Genomic DNA, 20,285 nt, shown 5'->3' on the forward strand with positions numbered 1-20,285 from the left:
TCCCCAGGAGTTCAAAGCTAAAGAGAATTCTGTAACAGCTCTGTGAGCCCGGTGGCACCACATTTAAAAGAAAACATTACATGTGGCGCCACCTAGGGGCAGAAGATGAGAGGAAGGATGAAAAGAAAAGAGTAGGCATTTCTGCCCGCCCCCCTTTCTTCCCCTTTTACATTTCTTGGTGACCATTATTCCAAAGTCGCCCTCTCAACCCTAGCTCATGGATTTCTGCCATCACACCAGAGCACTTAAAAGTCACGCTCAAGTAATGGCTGGGAACAGTAAAAGCAAATAAAATTTAAATTCCATTTTTGCCCCTATTTTTTGATGATTCGGAACTTGAGATACATTAAAATTTTATCATTTGACAAAATCCTTGAATCTTTCCCCATCTTCTCTCACCTCCCTCCATCCCTACCCCCCCACCCCCCTGCAGCCCCCATCACACACACACAAACATAAAGGGCTGGAGACGTTAAGTCTGTATGTGCCTGGTCAAAGGTATGATCAATGTAATTTTTCCTAGAAAAGAATGAACTGCAGATCTCAAACCTCCACGATCTCGCCCCCATCTGGTTAGGGCACAGAGAGGGGCAGCTACAATCCACACAGAGCTGGAGGCAGATTTGAAGGCTCTGGATTCCAGGTCACACGTGGGTCCGGGAATGGGCTGCAGCACCCTCATCACAGCAGCGGCAGTCAGGGAAGCGCGGCCTCTTCCTCCGCGCACTCACGGGGCTGATGGACACTTCAGCAGCCATTTACAAAGAACAACACTATCGACGCTTCTCAATTTTTAAAAAGCAGAGTCGTAACAGAGGAGACTCTTGCTCAGCAGAGTGACACCCATGAGCAGAAAAAGACCATAGGACCCCACTGGTGGTCTCTAAGGGAGGACGGTCACCAGGACGAGGTCCCTGGGGCGACGAGGGAGCTCCGTCCATCTCTCTGCGGCTCTGCTTCCTCATCTGGAGATAACAACAGTCCCTTCCTCACATGGCCCTTGCGACAAGCAAATGAGTTACAAATATAACTCAGTGGGCAGCCCAGAGGAAGCTCGAATCGGCACAGCACGACAAAGTGTTTTCATGAAGCATGGAGCTTCCCTGTTTTTCTAAAACACATCTCTAATCCTTTCATTACCAAAAAAAGTTATTTAGATAAAATGATTATTTAGAGCATTTCACTAACCAAGAACAGAAGTACACTCAAACTTTCCCAAAATGAGCCTCTTCTCTCAAAACTCTAAGAAGGGAGGCTCTCCAGATTCATGAGGCGGAAAATTTAATGACCCAACCCAGATGGAAATTTATTCTAGTGCATTAATAGGTACTGCACAAAGGTGGAAATATAACTAGTAAACAGAGGTACAGGGAAACATTCAATTTCTTTAGATGATAAAAACTAAATATTAAAATATATATCTGTTTTCACCTATTAAATGAACCATAAAAATATTTTTTTAAGACACTACCGAGCCCTGCCAAGACTAATAAAGCCAGAGTTCTCAGGTTGCCAGTGAAGACCAAGCCGGTGCCAGCCTTTAGCAGAACAAGTGGGCTGTCTGAATGAAGCGCCAGAAAGAGCTTCTGTCCTTCAAACCAGTCCTTTCATTTCTAAGAATCTAGATTAAGAAAATGTCTCAAAACAGAGGGAAAGTCGCGTCCACCCTCATGTTCAGAACAGTGAACACCATTTCTAACAGTGAAAAACTAGAAACAACATAAATGCTGAGTAATGAGTAAATAAACATTATACCAAGTGAACAGACTGTTCATCTAAGAATTAAAAATGATACATAAAAATATATAGATATTAAAATGTTGAAACACTATCTGGAAAAAAATCAAAATATAATAATGCATATCCTTGGTGACCACTGGGAAAAGCCTGGATGGAAACTCTGAAGATGCTAATTAATAGTGGTTCTGTTCGATCACTGTGTGTGTGTGACCCTGCTGATTGCGTGCCCCACCCCCCACATTTTACAATGCATGGTTTTATTGCCTTTATGATAAAGAGAAGTTTCTCCCTGTCTTATGAAAACTGTTCCTCTGCCGTGCACACAGAAGAGCTGCCTGTGGCCTCCTTTCCCACCACGACACCCTGCTGGGGGATCTTCTCCCTTTCAAAAGGGCAACAACTCTCCTTGTGGAAGCACATTGTCTTCTAAAGGCCAAAGCTATTTTGTAAGGAAGTTGAGGCAATCACCGCTCTGTGGTGAGACTATGAACCGCCTTCATTCTCCTCTCCTTAAGTACCAAGTTCCTCCACAGGATCAGAGAAAGGGCCTTGCAACTTCTGAGCAAGATATGGGGGGAAGTGACACAAATTCTGAAGCGGCCAGTTGGTTACCCTGGAGACCTCAGCTCAGCCCATCCTGGCTCTGTCCTCTGGGAATGCATGAATTCCTTAACTGACCCTAAACCGTTTGATCAGCAGAAGTAAAAAAACGAGAGAGAGTTAAACCGCCAACAATAGCAGAATGGTTAGGCTACAGCACATCTACTTGATGGAATAGTGGGCAACCTCACAAAACAACAATCGTGAATGCTAAATATGGTAATGTGGCAAAGGGCCTCCAACGCGAAGAAGAAAAAAGTTACTCCATCATGTGTTTCCATGACGACGACCAGATTAAATAGTTTGTGCAGGCTGACCAGTTAACAGTTGATGTTTACTAGGCCCTATGCTGTGTGCTTAACATGCATTCAAACTTCACAACAATGCTTATTAAAAGCCTTATTATGCTCATTTTGGAGAGGAGGGAATTGAAGCAAATCCTCACTAAATCCTCCCAATGGCCAAGATTTAGACCATTCTGGTAACTTTCTAAGACCACATAGCATCTGGGCGAGGGGTGGGAGGATGGCCTGGGGTCTGGAACCGTTGTGTCTTCAGCGCTCGCACCCTCGACTCCCAGCCTATAAGGCCATATGTCAGAAATTTAAAATGCAAGTTGAATTTGTTTCAGAAAAGGACTTCTTTTCTTTTTCTCTATTGTCTAAACTTTCTAGTGTTCTTCTGTTTTTATTTAAAGACAAAAAAAAAAAAGCAACAGGGGAGAGGGTTTTATTTAACACATGTGTTTGTGTGTATGGTTCGTTAAATTATGTTTTGATCAAAAGACTAAATAAATGTCAATCAAGTCTCCACTTGGGGGTTAAGGATAGGAAATGAGGAAAAAAGGATGGAGAATGGCCAAGACAAGCTTGTTCCAAACCAAACCAAACAGCGCCAGGCAGCTGCCCGCACCATCTTTTTCCTCTGTAGCCTCTTTCCACCACCCCTTCCAGTCTGCGCACGGATTCTGTAATCATGGCACCAGGCTGACAGAGGACACTGAATGTCACAGATGACGCTGATATTGCGCAGCTGCTACTGACAAAGCTGGGAATAAACCTTAGGTCTCAACTCCCAGCCCTACATTCTTCTGCAAACTTCTCCTGCACTGAGTAACCCCCCTCCGCCAAGGACAACTCACATTTCCTGGAGGTTCAAGGACACACCACACCCTAAAAATGGCCATTTCACATATCTGTACAGTGTTACTAATGCTCAAAGCTGACAGACTATAGAGTTTACACATTATGTCACTGGAAACACAAATGACAAATGTTGTATTTCTAGCAATGTTGAAGCCACACTAGAAACAGAAGGCTAAGAGAGACAATACTTTTTTAAAAAAATTGCGAAAATAAAAGTGCAATATGTATAGTGGGCTATTCAGAAAAAAATCACACACAACAACCAAAATGAAATACTCCCCACAAAAGAAGGTACTGCCAATCCACCCTCCAAAAACTTCCCTGCAGGGCAGAGGCAGGCAGCTGGAGTACTGGACCCTTGCACAGGTGAGGGCCAGTCTCAGAGCGGGCTGCTTGCCTGAGGAAGCACATTACTGGTTGGGGGCAGAGGGGCGGGGTGGCAGGTGGCTGCTGACGGGCTCCAGAGATGGACACCAAACAGAGTGCTCTTTCCAGTGGGTCGGCAGACTTGGCCTCAAATCCGGGTACCAGCTATGTTAAAATTTCAAATGATCAGCCCCTCCCCAGACACTTCCTCAGCTGGCTTCCAGAGAGACAGCAGGTTCAGAGTCAGACACACATTTTCCTGTCAGAGAGGCCTGCTGCCTGAAGGCACGGAAAGATTCAAGAATCACTGTCCCGCTGTGAAGATCCCCAGGCAGACACCTGCTAGACTGACCCGGGGCCAGCACTCCTGGGTGTGCTCCCTGCCTTCGGGGTGCCAGCAGAGCTCACTCTGCAGCGCCACACTCTGGGAGGAAGAGGAACTCACCTCTCCAGGGCAGGGGGCATGCTCAGTAGACACCCTGGACACCCCTCCACTCACATCCCAGGTGCTTCCTTTCTCGTAGATTACCCCGCACCCAAATGTCACACATATTTCAGGGCATGAAACTGGTAAGAGGCTGAAAGAGGTGGGTGGGGAGGATCAGAAAGATGCCCCCTGGTGGTGCCCATTTGAAGATGATGCACAGGCCTTTTCAGCAGAGGAAAGGACATGTGGAAGTAAATGAAGATCTAGTCAGTACCAACTCCATGCTGGATACTTGGCACAGTGCTACACCTCATTTAATCGTCAAGAACACTCCACGATGTATGCAACGTGCAAGATGGTTATCAGCCTGGGCCTTGGGGTCAGGCAGCCCTGAGTTCAAATCCAGGAGAGCTGTCTGCTGGTTGATAGATACTGAAGCCACGTAACTTCTAAGTCTCAGATTCCTCATGCGTAAAATAAAGGCAATGACAGGCCCCAGGGTGGGGGTCGGGAGAGCCTGGCGGAGGGGTCCTCTGTGCCCAGAGCTGTGGTTCCACCTCACGGACCAGGCTGCCCAGACCACGCTCTTCTGAGGCAGAGCTACAGCGTGGGGAAGGACAGCAAGCCGAATGCCCAGGGTGTAACCAGATCGGGACCTCCTCCCTCCACCCTGGGGACCCCCACCCTGAACCCTACCCCAGCAGGGCCGGGCACTCACGGCACTCCTTCTCATCGCTCTTGTCGAAGCAGTCGGGCAGCCCGTCACACTGCCAGGCGCCCGGGATGCACCGCCCATTGCTGCACATGAAGTTGCCCGGAATGTTGCACTCGTTGGTGAAGTTGTTCCCGGGGAGCAGCTGGCTGTCTGTTGGAGAGGGGACACATATCAGAGGCCTGACAAATGCAGCAAGGACCTGAGCCCCCAACTGGAAGGGCTGTTGTCTGGCAGGGGTTGTATAGGTAAGGCCCCGGGTAGGTGACTTGACCTCTCTGGGTCTCAGTTTCTTCACGTGTGAAATGGACTGATAGTCTTCGCCGCCCCACCCCTGGGGATTCTGGGAGGACTAAATGGAGAAAAATCGAGAAGTATGGTGCAGGTGATTGACACACATTAGGTGCTCAACTGACGTTTCTTTCTCCGTCAAGAAGATGGACTGTAAAAGTCCAAACGTCTCTTCTGGCCAGCAGCAGAGCCTGAAAAGGAAGGTTCCCGGACAGCAGCGAGCACTGGCCTCCTGAAGGCTCCAACAGCAGGAGCTGTGCGCACCCGCCAGGCCTCAGACTCCGTGGTCCTACAATCACAGAATCCTTGAACTTTGGCCCAGTCAATAGGAATATTGGCAGATAATTTCACTTTAGAAAATGGGATCCCCAGCCCAAACTTTTAATCTGCCTGAGGTCACACAAAGGGGATAAGCCAAGATGAAAACTTAAACTAAGACCTCTAACCCCCAAGTTCACTGAACTGCCTGCCAAGAGTTGTTGGAGATGTTGAACCAGCCCCAAGGTTTGGATATAACCCCACTGAACAGAGTCACAAAATGCCAAAGCCTCACACAAAGGTGCTCTTGGGCTAGGAAGCCAACAGGGCATGGGAGTGGGGTGCTGAATAGCATCCACCAATGGACTCGGGGGGCAGATTTTCAAAGGAGCTGGAGTCTAATCAATCTGATCACTGTGATCAATGGCTGGGAGATAAGGATCCATCTGGAAGTAAAATGGTCTCAGGGTAAAAGGAGAAATAAAGACCAATCCTTCCAGGGCTCCCTCCTGAGTCATCAATGAGCATTTATTTATTGAACATCTGTGACCAGACACTCGTGCTACGTCCTAAAAATGCAGAGATAAAAACTAGGGCTGGAAAGACACATAGCATCCTAATGATCTGACTGCCATGGGCTAGGAGGGGTGTCCAGACCCCCCTGAGGGTAGCGGGAGTAGAGTGAGCTCATGATCCTCGTTCACAAGCTTTGTCAAAGAGAAGCATCTCATTCCAGACCCTTGCCACCATATCTTTCGTGCCACTGTTCTCTACACGTGCTATTATTTTTACCTGGAATGCCCTCAACCCATGGGGTTTCCTCGCAAAGCCCCGTTAGCAGCCGTTAGCGTACAACGTCCATGCGGCTCTCCCTCTGAAGTGTCCCCTGATTTCTCCGAGCAGAGATGAGCACTTATTCTTCTGTGTGACTCTCACACAGGTAACACTCAACATGTCTGACTGGAACGAACGGGCAACAAGCAGTACCACATCAGCCCCGGTGCTGTGGATATTACCGTAGGCCAGCTGCCCCACGGTGCTGAATTAATGGTGGACATGCACGTCTCCCTACTGAAAATGAGCTTGCAAAGCTCACTGAAGACTTCTACAACAGCAGCTACAGTGAGGGGCCTCAGCCCGCACCAGACCCTAACAACCCTCCATGTCCCCTCCTCATTCACCCTCTACAGATGGCCAAGCACGAAGTGCAGCACCCTAGTCTCTGCGGCCACAGCCATGAGTCCAGCCCAGGTCACCACCACCGCTTACCAGGGCTCCTACCACAGTCTCCCAGCCTGGCCTCCCTGACAAGCCTCACAACCCTCTCTGTGGCCAGAGGGACCTTTCTAAAGAGCAAATCAATCAGGACCCTTCCTTACTTTAAAAAGCCATTGAATAGTTCCCCACTGTTCTGAAGTCAAAATTCAAGCCATCAAAGAAAGGTTCGAGGAGAGAGGTGGCACTTGCAGTGGGCACTGACAGATACAGAGAAGGGACGTTCAGGGCCCTTCAGGCCTAAAGCGAGACAGCAAAACAGTGGAAGAAAGCCCGACCCAGAGTATTAAAGGGTACGGAACAAAAAACGAGCTGTGGTTGTTAGGAAAGGCAAACATATTGTGCCACATGTCCCCTATTCTATCAGCCAGTCAGACAGACACCACTAATCACAGCACCGTGTCTGCTGAGCCCACACCCAATGCTGGAACCCCTCTTGAGACTGGACTCCTTAAAAGCCACCACCCACCCTGGGAAGAACATGAAACCAATTCGCCATCACAGGTGAGGGCTTTAGAGGACAGAGGGGAAGTTACAGGACAGAAGCCTTGAGGGACAGCCAGGTGCTGGATCCTGCCCAGACAGGGAATATACAGCCCAGAAAATCCCACACATTCCAGCTGTTTCCAAACAGCTTCTCTGAGCCCCATCAGTGAGCAGGGAGTTCTTCAGGGCTCCAGAACATAACTGTCATGCTGTTTTATTACAAAATCACCTACACTTGCTTCTGTCGCACTAGCTCCTCGAAGGCAAGCTCCCTGAAAACTCACTGCCACTGTGAAATCTTGTTCTGATAAACAGATTTCCGGAGGCAGGGAATTGGCCAGATTAGATTCCAAAGTGCTTTCTCGGAGAGTCAACAGGCTGGCGGCCCGCAGACTTGACAAATGAAAGGGTGTGATGCAGAGCCTTCAATACCACATCTGTCATAGGCAGGTGGCCCTGCCAGCCACAGGGCTCAGAGCTCTGCAGGCAGGACCAGGGATCCCCAGGGCCTGGTGACTGACGACACAGAGGAACATTCTTCCAGCACTTCTGAGCAACTCCATCGTGCAAGCAGGGGGCACAGGGTCTTGTGCCTTAGGGAAATGACACTATCATCAAACTCAAAAGCAAGAGGCAAAACCGAGGCAAAGAGGTTAAATCCCATTGATTTTGTCTTCAAAAATCTTCCCCGAACCCGTCCAGTGTGCCTCACTCAACTGGTACCAGCCAATCCACGCTGCCGGCCTGGGTTCTCAACCTGGGGTAATTTTGCCTGCCAGGGGACACAGGGCAGCATCTGGGAGCATTTTTGGTTGTGGTGTCTAGTGGGTCGAGCTCAGGAATGAATGCTTCCGCTCACCTGCAACGCACAGGGCCAGCCCTCACAGCAAAGAAGAATCATACAGCCTGAAACGTCCAGGGGACCAAGGTTGAGAAATCCTGGCTTAAACCAACCCGTCAGCTTTCACTTCTCACTGCCCCCAGTTCCTTCTCCTCACAGCAGAGGGAGATTTTAACAGGCTGCTGATGGCTTCTGGGTGCCCTTACAAGCAATCTAGAGCTCCTGCCATGGTTGACAAGGCCCGGTGTGACCCAGTCCCTGCCTCCCTCTGCAACGTCATTTCCAACCACTTCCTGATGTCCGTCCTGCAGTGAGGCCTCCACACATGCTGTTCACTGACCCCGGTTCTTCCACCCGCCGTCCCCCTGATGTTATGGGTGTTGGGGGATGAACTGTATCTTCCCAAAATCTCTACATGGAAGCCCTAGCCCCCAGTCCCTCAGAATGTGACTGCATTCAGGGACAGGGCCTTTAATGAGGCCGTTAAGTTAGAATGAGGTGGTAGGGGTGGGCCCTCACCCAATCTGATTGGTCCCTTGTACAAACAGATTAGGACACAGACTGGCACTGAGGAAAGACCGTGTGGAAGGACACAGGGGAAGACAGCCACCTGCAAGCCAAGGAGACAGGCTCAGAAGAAACCAACTCTGCCCACACTCTGATCTCACACTTCTCGCTTCCAGAACCGGGAGAAAGTAAATTCCATTTAAACCATCCAATCCACAGTACTTTGTTACAGCAGCCCCAGCAAACTAACACATTTGACTAATCTCATTCATCCTTCGGACCTCAGCTTTAGGTCACTTATTCTGAGACCCTGAGCTGACACCCAATCTAATGTGGTCCCCACTTCTCAGCTTGTTGTTGGCACTTGTTTGCCTTTATCCCGACCTGTGCTGACTGATGTATCTGTACCACCAACCCCACTAGCCTGCATGCCCACAAGGCAGAGGGCCAGCACTTGGTTCAGTTCCACATCCTTGACAACTGGGTGCTCAATGGGTCCCCAGTGAGTATCTGTGGTCGCTCTAAGAAGAAAACCAAGCACGCAGTTACTTATCCCCATCCCCAGACTCCTCCTCGGAAGTTCTATTTCCTGCCTGTCCCCCTAGAAGGTGAGTGGGATCTGTACCTATATAGTTGAAAATAAGGAACAGGGGAGTGTCTGCGTTTGTGCAAGTAAATCACTACCCTGCTGGTTTTAAAAGAGGTGAGAAATCTTTTCAGCCCGACAGTAGAACTTTCTAGTGGCTGAAATATTTATCCCATCTCAGCGTCTTGGGACACATTTAGAATCCAGAAAGACAAGCATTAGCACAAAGTAGGCTACCTGGGGTTTCTCCTCTTCCCTTTTCTTTTTTTCATTAGGCTGAGAAATGAAAGAGAGTTGCCCATTTTCACCACAGCACATCACTTACTTAAAATAACTACATACACCATCTCACCAAGAATGAAGGAAAACGTCCCCAGTCCTCCCCCACTGGACAGAGACAAACAGCCTACAGCAGCAACTTCTTCTGAAATTTCTGGCACCCACAACTTTATTATTCGACGAGGGGCCAAGGCTGAGGTAACTGGGAAAACTCAGACAGCGGCTGCATTCTGCCCCAAGTGTCCTGGAACGGGCAGCCAGCGATGTTGGCTTTCCCCGCCGAGAAATGGGAATTCTACTCCAGCTGCGGAAGTCCTCCACATTCTCTGCTCTCCTCCTGCTCATCTTCGGGACACCCTTGAGGATATCCCATCACGATGCAATAGAGGACTGGCATCTGCAAACTGTCGACAGGCCCTGCGTTCAGATTTCTGCCCAACTGCCTCTGTTCTCATCCTTTGCTTCCTGACAATCCAGTCTGCAAGCTCCATGAACAACACAGCAAGACACACAGACATACGCACAGACACACATACGGCTTAGCGTTCCATCTCAAACAGATCTTCCCTAGAACCTCCACAGAGAATTAACACACCTCTTCCCACTGCCTGGTGCCAGCAAACACGATGTTAGGAGGCCGCTGAAAACAACCATCTGTTTTCTCTTTGACTCACTTCTTCAAACAGAACACATATGTTCCATGCACAGGCACATGCAAAGCACCGAGAGCGCTGGTCTGCAGCGATCTGTTTGTAAACATCCCCGGAAAATCCCTGAAGGTCCCTCCGTCTGCAGACTGCTCCACATGGTGCCATCAGAGTCGGGTGGAATGAAGGACATCTGTCCCAAGCATATCCCGGAGCCATTTGGTTCTCATCAAACAAACTGCTTCCTGCCGGAGCCTTGCTATGGCGAGCACTCTGGAGGCCACCAAGAAGGGAGCAGTCACGTGAGGACGTATGAGCCCAAAGTGAGGAAGTGCTTCTGGCTCTAGGTACCTGCGTGTAGCCAGGCCCCCAGTTCTGACCAGGCTGCACAGGGCCCTGCCCCGTTTGCCCATCTGTTCAAGGGAAGAAATGGGTGAGAAGGTGTAAAATGACTCATGGACTCAGCCCAGGCATGGTGAGCCTTGGCATGTACAGACTTCATGTTTACACTGACCACGAAGGAAGATCATGTGTGATTTTTCTGCGGAACATTTATGGACGGTGAGTGGGCCTAGCTGTCCACCCCGCATCTGCACTTCACACGCTTTCTTCTCTGCTTCTCCCGTGCAGGGTGAAGCAGCAACCACTCCAAAATGCTGCATGCTTTGTTTCCTACTTAAAATGAGTTGGCAAAGAAAGCCAATGGCTACTATTAATGAGAAAAGCAAAGAGAAAATGAAAAGGTCTAGGAAAAGGACAGTTCCTTACCAGGAAAGAGCTTTATAAATTATTTTTGTTTCTGTATTTATAGCCTCATTAAGGGTTTGAAGCTGTTACTTACATTTCTAAGTTATGCTCCATTGCGTTTCAAGAGAAAAATTATGTCGGAGTGACATTAACGTCATGGGGATTTGCAGGGCCATCAGGATGTAGCCTGCGTGAGGTCCAAGGTCCACAGCTCTGGGGCTGGACAGCAACATGGGGGGATGCTGGCCCTGGAAGGGGAGCACTGAGCCCCGGCCCCCCTGGTCTCCAGCCCCCGATGCTCCCTTTAGCAGCCCCTAAGAAACCAATCACTGCTGACCCCTCACTAGGGAAGATCTACCGTCTGCTGAAGCTCCTGACACGTGGCAGCAGGTTACCGTCAATTCTTTTCATTCCTTCACAACAGCACTATGAAGTAAGTACACGCCCACCTGGCAGGTGAGGGGACAGACTGTGGAAGTAACGTGCCCAGTCACACAGCTAGAACAGGGGTGTGTCGGTCTGTTGCACACTCTTTTTATAGAAGGCTAGACAGGCATCATTTTAGACTGTGCAGGTCAGGAGGCCAAAGTAAAGATATTATATGGGTGTTCATATAAGAGGAGAGAAAATAATATTCCACAAAGTTTTTATTGATGAAATTCAAAATATAATGACTGAGAACAATTTTCTGTAATCTACTGATGAGAAGAATGAAATCCTTTGGGGGGACAGGTGAGATTTCACTTGACTGAGGTTCAAAGTTAGTGTTCCCTATCATCAACCCTTATTGCAAAGTTCAGCTTTTTGTCGACCATTTTAAAATGTCAAAACCATTCTTAGGTCAGGGACACGGGCCACAGTACCCACCGCAGAGCTAAAAGGTGGCGTGTCTACCTGAAATACCAACCGGCACAGGTGCCAATCCAAAGGCACGCCCTCTCTGTCCCATCACACCCACCACCCTCTGAAATGATCCCTGTGGTTGAGGGCTGCTCTCCCCACCACGGAGACAGTGACCTTGGCCGTCCAGTTCCCCACTGTGTCCTCAACAACTAGAAAGTACCGGGCACCCGGCAGGCACTCAGCAAATGCTTGTTGACTGAACAGAAGTTGGGAAACAGAAGCTGATGACGCCTAAGGACCACCTGGTTCTGACACTCTCTCAAGTTCTGTGACTTTATCTAAACCCTACTTGAATCCATTTGCACTTCTGTGCAGAACACAATGAACAGGTAGGTGAGCCTGGGTCTGCAGAACACTCCTGAGCTCCTAGAGGAAAGGAAGGGAAGTGAAGAAATCTGGTGACCTTTTCAGGGTCCCTTTTTCCCCACATGCCACGTCCTCGCAGGGACCAGCTGCGTGTTGGCCGGGTGACAACCTGGAGCAGACGCTGTCCCCCACATGTTCTGTCTTCTCAGCTTCAATCAGCAGCAGCAGCAGGAAGTGAGAATCGGGCAGTGAGACTGAACTGGAGAGGACAACTCTATGACCAATTTTATCAGGCTCGCAGATAAGCCAGACTTGAGAGACAGCCAATCAACCCTGCACTTTAGCACCTCTCAGAAACAGCCACAGGGTCAAGAAGAAAGATTTTGCTCTGACCCCAAGTTCAGTCCAGCCCCGTCTGCCTAGGGGCGCCTGCAACAGTTCTTCCAGTCACTGCAAACCGTTCCAGCCTCTCCTCTGCTCCACACAGACACCCACGCAGGGCACGTATGAAAAATACCAACTCAGATCAAGGATTAATGAGGGCTGAAAACTAAATGAGCTTCACTTAAGCCCAAAAGCATATCTCCCTGAGGTCAGGGCAAGAATTTCTAGAGTAAGACTCAAAAAAGCACAGGCCACGGAGACTGGTAAATACAACCGACTGCATTAAACTGTAAAACTCCCAGTCATCAGAAGACACTACGAAGTTCAAAGATAAGCCACTAACGAGAAGACAGTATCTGCCACGTATAACCTACAAAGACTGACACCTAGGATTGTCTTACAAGACTGAAAGAGAACACAGTCAGCCCAGTGGAAACTGGACAGAGCATACGAACAGCTACTTTCACTGATGAGCAACTTTAAACAGCCCCTTAACATATGCTTAAGCTCATTGGTAGTCAAAGAATGATTAACGAAACAAGCAAGTTCTCTTTCACATCCATTGGACTTCCCAATTTTTGAAGTGTGGCCATCTCAAGTGGTGAGGTGATGTGGAGCGACAGGAACTCACACGCAGCCCGTGGTGGAGGGACACAGTGGTTTGGCAATTCCTAGTGAGGTGGAGGCACCACTGCCCTCGGACCCAGCCAATGCCCCGTGGGGCACGCCCTGGGCCTGGGGAAACCGGGCGCAGACAAGAGCCCGAGAACGTTCACGGCGGCACGGCTTTAATACAAAACTGCGAGACACACTAAATGTTCATCAAAAGGAGGATGGACGAAAACTCGGGGTACACAATGGACTACTACTACCCAGAGCTTCAATTTATTGAGCTGGGGCGGCATGAATCAACATGGAAAAGTCTGAGAAAGCTAACGCTCAGTGAAAAACACAAGTTGCACAGTGTCACAGGTCAATGGACACGTACGGATGCAAACGTGTTTTTGAAGATGTACAGGAAAGAAAAACATCAAATTCAGGAGAGTGGATACCCACTGACAAACGGGATCACAGGGCACACAATGAGCTTCAACCAGAAGACTTCTTCCTTGAAAGCGACCTGAAGTAAGCACGACAAACCATCGGCGTTCAACAGAGCTGGGCGGAAGGCACGCAGGCTTTCTTTGTGTGACTCTGGATCCTTTAAAAAACGTTCCATTAATAAAATTTATTATGAAGAACAAAAATTATGCTAATATTTGAGAAAAACCTATGAAAGACATATGGAACCATTTACCAATAATATCCTAGCTTCAAAATTCCCATCAACGATAAAAGAATGAAAGATAAAAGGGGGCAAGTGCTCTCACTGGGGAAGAAGAGCAAAGGCAAAGACATCCATCCGGGAGATTCAGTCTTTCATGAACTCTTCACTTGCTGAAAGGCAGCAACAGTTGCAGAGTAGCAGCCGATTGTGCAGGGGAAAAATAAACGCATCTCACAAGACAGATTTACCCACCCAACTTATTAAGCCATGGCATTCCGAAAATAAAAACTGCCAGGCCTAGCCAGAAGGCCAGATATTTTTTAAACACTAACTCCCTGAGACACCAGGGTGGGAAGAGCCAGAGTAAAGCTCTCTTTCTCAGAACAGCACATGCCCTCTGCCTCCTTGCCCCTTGGCATGTGGCTGTGGGAGGCTGAGCAGCGCTCAAGGTAGCTGCGGTGGTGATGTGGCACGCCCAGTCACGGCTGCCGAATGCCTGCTTCTCTTACCACTATAACTGGCTGTGTGACTTCAGAAAAGTGAGTTACCTTCTCTGAACTAAGAGTCTCCATTTGTAAAACCAGGGTAGCCCCACCTCCCAGACAGGGTGGCCACCTATCCACCTACCCGTAATAGATAGAGGGACAAAGTAAGAGAATAGGCAGCAAATAGTTGGGGGTCAATAAACAGTCCTAGTACCTGTTACTCCTCCCTCCCCCACACACATTCCCCTTGCTCTGCTCTGAATGCTGGCACTGCCAGTGGTCCTCAGACAAGACCAGGGCCTTTTCTCTCCCTGCCTCCCTAGGAAGGGCACAGCTTGAGTCGGTGGGAAGCCTGCTGGAACCGGGGCTGGCTGGCTGAGACCCATGGCCACTCAGGTCCACAGGGAGAGACGCCAGGCTTTAGGAACACAGTGAAGGAGCTCACAATGTGACGCTGGCTGTGTGTCCTCTAACACACGACAGTCTCAGGTTGATTATTCCTAATGAGCCCTGCTTGGGTCATTCCGTGGGCTCTTTAACAGCAGCCACACTGTAAACATGAGCCACCCCTCTGAACACGGTAGTGATGAAGCAGGTCAGAAGAGAAAGGCGCATGGGGTTCACCACTGGGATCTGGGGTCGTCTCTCCACGTCCCTGCGCCTCGGTTTCCACCATGTGTAAAATAAGACAGTAACAGATGACGTTCCTTTTCAAGGCTCAACTCGCTGTTCTTGTTTGTGTGGACAATAATACCCTGTTCCCATGACGGGCCACACTCACCCTCTGCCCATCCCAGATACATTCTTTAGCGCTTAAACATAATACCTAGTGTTTGCACAGAGCTCCTTCTCTAAAGAACCAAACACCTCCCTGCAAGGCTGGTACTAAAGGTAGTTCCTCCTTTTTAAATACATAGACTAAGACCCAGAGATCAACCGGCCTGGCAAAAGGCAGGGCTGGGGCCGGCCTGAGAAGCCGGGTTTCCCGCCCCTGGGTGACACTTAGTTCTTGCCTCTGCGCTTCAGAACCCTGGCCTCCCTTGGCGTGCCCTGGAAGAAGGCCAGTCCCTCACTCCGTTGCAACAGGAGAAAATCACCTCCAAAGCACCAGCAAACAGACCTGCCTCCGGTTCCCTATGGATCCTGGAGCCTCTCCTCTCTGGTTCACTTCCATGGCCCACAACCTTCCCTCATGTCTCAGTAGATGAAGGACTGTTTGCCTCATCACTTCTGATTAGGAGAGGAACTCTGCCAGGGACATAAGAACCACCAGCCTGGGACCACTAAGCAAGAAGGGGATACATATGAACCGGTGCGTCTTTTTAAATTCTATTAAGTAGCTTTAATCCACTAAACTAGACTGTTCACGTCTACAATCTGCTCATGCGGGCACCCTCCGCCTCTGCTGAGCCCGAGGACAGGCCCTCCATCATGAGGAATTAGCTGATTTCTTGAGCAAATGGAGTTTGCACATGTAGCAAGTGCCAGCGTTGAGCAGCATTTGCGGCTGGAGTCCCCGCGTCTGTGCGTGACTGAATGAGCACAGTTTTCTGAGGGAGCAACTGACCTCCACGAGAGACTTGTCAATTGGTAAATCAGAGGGCTGGAGCGTGCAAGTTAACCGGTTCGGGTTTTCCAGATCGCAGAGGGTCGCTTCTGACAGTGAGGAAAACAAAGCGAATGAAATATTAAAGAGGTTACAGAGCTGGTCTCACTCGGGCCAGCCTGCGGCCCACAAACTTGGAATTCGAATTCCACTCCTTCCAAGCCCAGAGAATCACTTCACCCTTGTGCCTCAGTTTCCTCATCCACAATGGAGATGGACCCAGCCTAAGCAAGCTCCCTGGGCATTGTGTCCATCTTGGTATTGGAGTTACATCATCACAGACCTGAAAACATTAGCATTCTCAGGAGTATCAGTCACACCACAAAAATAAAATCTCTTCATGAAAAAAATATATATTAATACAGGCCACAAATTAGCCAGAGTTCATTTGGTAAGGGTATTATTATTATTCACAATGAAGACTTGCTATTATATAAAGACTAGATGCAATACAGGCATATGACATGTCATCACATGAGACATACGATCACAATGCAGTTCCATGATTAGTATTCAGAGGAAGAGTGATCTCAAGTATAAAAGGAGCTTGGAAATGAACACAGTAGAATCCCACCAGGTGAGATGAGAGATCAGGAGAGATCAGGCTCATTAAGAAACGATTTTTCAAGAAATCAAGTATGCCTCACAGTGTGCCTCCAGCCTGGGTTCCAGCACCTACTCACTGGAAAGGAGTCAGTCACTGCCGGGCTAACGTGTCCCAACCCTACAGTCTGTGCCATCTTCAATCCCTGGACATCCAGTTGGTTCCCGCCCCCTTTTGTGTCCTGAATCTGTCCCCACAAAGTGACTGGTGGCCTCCCAAGTCTCCCAATCATTCAATGCAAAGGTTAGTTTTTAATCTTTACCTTACACACAATTTTGCCCCCCTGGACCAACTGGATCACTCCCTCCTTATGAAACTCCACTCCTGGGGCCTCCCCCATACATGCAGCTCTCTGACCACTCCTCCTCAGTTACCGTGGAGGCTCCTCTCCCTCCCTCCACCCCTCAACAGCCTTCAGTGTTCTGCCTCCTGTCTGCTGCAGAGATGGCTACATCTGTCCTGGATACGTCACCTCATCTGCCATTAGGTTCAACTTCCGACTCAGCTCTCTCCCCTCCAACTCAAAGGATCCAAGGAGGGAGGGAGGGAGGGAGGGAGGGAGGGAGGGAGGGAAGGATAGATGGATGGATGGATGGATGGATGGATGGATGGATGGATGGATGGATGGATGGAGGGATGGAGGGAGGGAGGGAGGGAGGGAGGGACGCATGAAGAGATGGAGGGGTGAATGGACAGAGGGAGGGAGGGGAGGATGGCAGTCTACACGTCTGGATTAGCTTGAGCTTAAGCCAATAATTAATTCTCCATGGCTCAAAGTAAAAAACTCAAATGCAGCCCAGTACTTTAGACCATGACCTTAGAGGTAAAAGCTTCCCTCCAGAACTCTGGGGCGTGAGGACTCCGCACAACATGTGAGCTGTCAGCAGTATCTGACACAGCTGAGCAAATCCAACACTCTACAATGACCCATTCTCGCAGAGCCAGCTATCAAAAAATCAAGGTTATACACAGGTTATGGGGGAGAGGAACCAGGCCAGGTGCATCTAGTCACTGAAAACACCCCTAAGAGTCAACCTTCTATTTCTGCTCTGCCACAGGTTGGAGGCAGTCCCAGTCAAGCCGCCAGGCCTCCACCCACAGGGAGGTTGATTCCCCCTCTCCCCATGGTGAATCCCAAACCATCAGCACCCTACACTTGGCCTCTGTTTGTTTCTGACTGTATCCAGGGAGTAGTGACAGCTGCACCAAAGACAGTGGCATTCTGGGCTGGGACAGGCATCCAGAGCAGACAACGAAGCAAGTCCTGTGAGGGTGGTCCGGCAGAACAAAGGGGCCTGAAAGGGGTGAAGGGTCTGCCTCTGTCATCAGTGGGACCCCAGCCCCCAGCTACCCCCACTTCTGAAAGCCCTGGCAACCTCTGAACCAACAGCCCAGTCTGTTTACCAATATGGAGGGTGGCATCCCTCCAGAAGCTCTGGACGTGAACAGAAGATGCCTGGCTCCACGTGAACCTGCCAAGGGAGTTTAGGGAGCCGCACTGATCTAGGAATGCCAGCAGCATAAATAAACATAACGAACCAGAACTGCCAACACAGCTTAAGAGACTCTCCCCGTCTTTTTTGTTGATCAGGTGCCTTCATGCTAAAGACCGGAGAGACCGCAGTTTTTAAGAGAAACGAGGTGAGGGATCCAGCTTTTCACTGAGCGTCCGCGATATAATCAGCTCTGACAGGAGCCAACCCTGCCTGGCACGGCTGGCTTTCCACTTCACGTCACCGTGCGCCCCGTGCTGCACCAGTGAGAATGCGCTCACAGACAGCCAGGGCTCTCCAGCCAGGAGGGGAACTTCACCTGATTAAGTAAAAACAAAACAGAAAAACGAAGCCTTTAACCAGTGCCAAAAAAATAATACGTTTTTTTAAAAAGACGGACTACTAGAACTTTTATGGAGTTTTATAGCCAGGAATGCCAATCAAGATGATTTTCTTCCTAAATGACCTTTCAAAAACAATCCTCTGTGTCCCTAATTGCAGACAACTCCTTAAAAACCAGTAAGGAAATTGCAAACAAACCAAAAGAAGAAGAGATAAAGGAAATAAGCATGTCACCAAAAATAAAGATGGCTAATAAACAAATAAAAAGATGTACAATCTCACTGGTAGTTAAACAAATTCAAGTGGAAATGCCACCTTTTAAAGCAATCCTATCAGTAAAGTCAAAAAGACGGCTAACGCTACGAGCTGGCGCGAGTGTGAGGAACAGGCCCTCCCACAGCACTGGTGAGGGCATAAACCTCACACCCCTCCAGAGCCGTCTGGCACCATCCTGCACTCCCTACTACGAGCTCACCAGTGGGCTCACCAATTCCACTTCGAGGAATCTATAAATACGTAAGTGCATAAAAGCCTTTTTTAAAATCTACTCACCATTGTTTGTAAAAGCTCAAAAGAACTTAAATATCTACCAACGGGGAGATGGGCCCGTGTGACACAGTGCATCCCTTCTACAACCCTGCGGCCTCTAAGAAGAACGAAGAGCCCAGCAGCCAGAACGTACTGACGTGGGAGAGGTTGAACCGTGCAGAGGGGAGCACGCTGCAGAACGTGTACGGCATGACCCACTCCTGTGTATCTCCAGAGAAGTACGTGACAATATACACGCACCTACGTGTTCGTTATCTGCAATGTCCTAGAACATACGCTCTGAAGGAAGGAGACGAGAGGTCCTTTGAAAATACAGGTATATTTTCTATTGGCGTCTTCACTTCAAAGCGAATTTCCTAAAATGTCACCCCAGTGAATACGCCTGGAGACCTGTCAGGAATGACCATGATAATGTGGGGGAGGGACTGCCTCTGCATCAGTATCACAGCGCGCACATGCACAGACACTGGCCCTTTTAAGAAGCAGAGCCGAGAGGTCATCCTACTCACTCATGTTCAAACCATGAAAAAGACAAAGCATTCCTTAAAACTTAAGAGAAACAAGTTTGGGTAAAAGCACTTTTACATAGTTATGAAATAGTCTCGAACACTGGGCCAGACTAAAAATAAAAAAATTTTAACCAAATAGCAAATCATTTGGAAAAACCTGTGAATGGCTGCTTCTTATTCTGGGAAGTTGCCAAAGGGCTATATTCCCTTTCAGAACACAAACGCATTCCACAAAAGAGGTGATGAGCCACCTTTCCACAGTCACGCATCTCCCCGCCCTCCTGCCCACGAGAGGCCCCCACCCTGCTGGCCCGGGAGGGGGTGCTGGGGGCTCCGACTCCGCTTAAGGGGTATAAATTGCATTTGTCCTCTGTGAGGAATGTAGCATGTTTCTCCAGGGCTTGCCTGTGCTCACTGTCAGCCCACAATTATGGCTGGCTGGCCTCCTGCTTCGAGGCTGCTGGATCTTCCAGGTGGCACCCAGCCACACTTTCTGCTGGAAGACAGAAGAGCTCATTCAAGGGCGCCTGGAGAGAGAGAGGTGGAGCCTGGAGCCTGTGGCTGGTGGGGCGTCTGGTCGCCAAGGTTTCAGAGTTGTCCTCACAACCTAAGTGGGTGGAGGGTCATCCCACAACCCGCCTCCTGGAAGAGGCGGCGGAAATTAGATGTTTTTAGTGTTGAGCAAAAGGAGCCAGACGCTCCTATTCTTGCCAGCTCAAAACCAGGCAAAAGCCATCTATGATGGTGGGATCGGGATCAGCAGTGGGGAGGACCAGGCACGGGCACGAGGAGGGCTCTGGGGTGTTGGTAATGCTGTTTCTTCATCTGCACACCGGTCCTCAGCTATGTTTACCCCATGAAAATTTACAGTGCTCCCTACCTCTGTGCACTGTTCCATACGTATGTTAAATTTCTATTAAAAGTTTACTT

The 20,285-nt window shown here is 49.2% G+C and overlaps 1 protein-coding gene across 2 annotated transcripts in view; it reads right to left on the reverse strand.

Annotated features, from left to right (window-relative positions):
• Nucleotides 1-20,285, reverse strand: part of LDLRAD3 (low density lipoprotein receptor class A domain containing 3) — a 219,843-nt gene that overhangs the window by 151,330 nt on the left and 48,228 nt on the right. The window contains exon 2 of one of the 2 annotated variants that reach the window (XM_053924599.1): nucleotides 4,975-5,143. In XM_053924599.1, the coding sequence (XP_053780574.1) occupies nucleotides 4,975-5,074 (100 nt within the window). In that variant the 5' untranslated portion in view covers nucleotides 5,075-5,143. The remainder of the gene's footprint in view (nucleotides 1-4,974; nucleotides 5,144-20,285) is intronic. The other variant, XM_053924598.2, reaches the window with a different exon arrangement.

Source organism: Desmodus rotundus, chromosome 5 (assembly GCF_022682495.2).
Source record: "Desmodus rotundus isolate HL8 chromosome 5, HLdesRot8A.1, whole genome shotgun sequence".
NCBI lineage: Eukaryota > Metazoa > Chordata > Mammalia > Chiroptera > Phyllostomidae > Desmodus > Desmodus rotundus.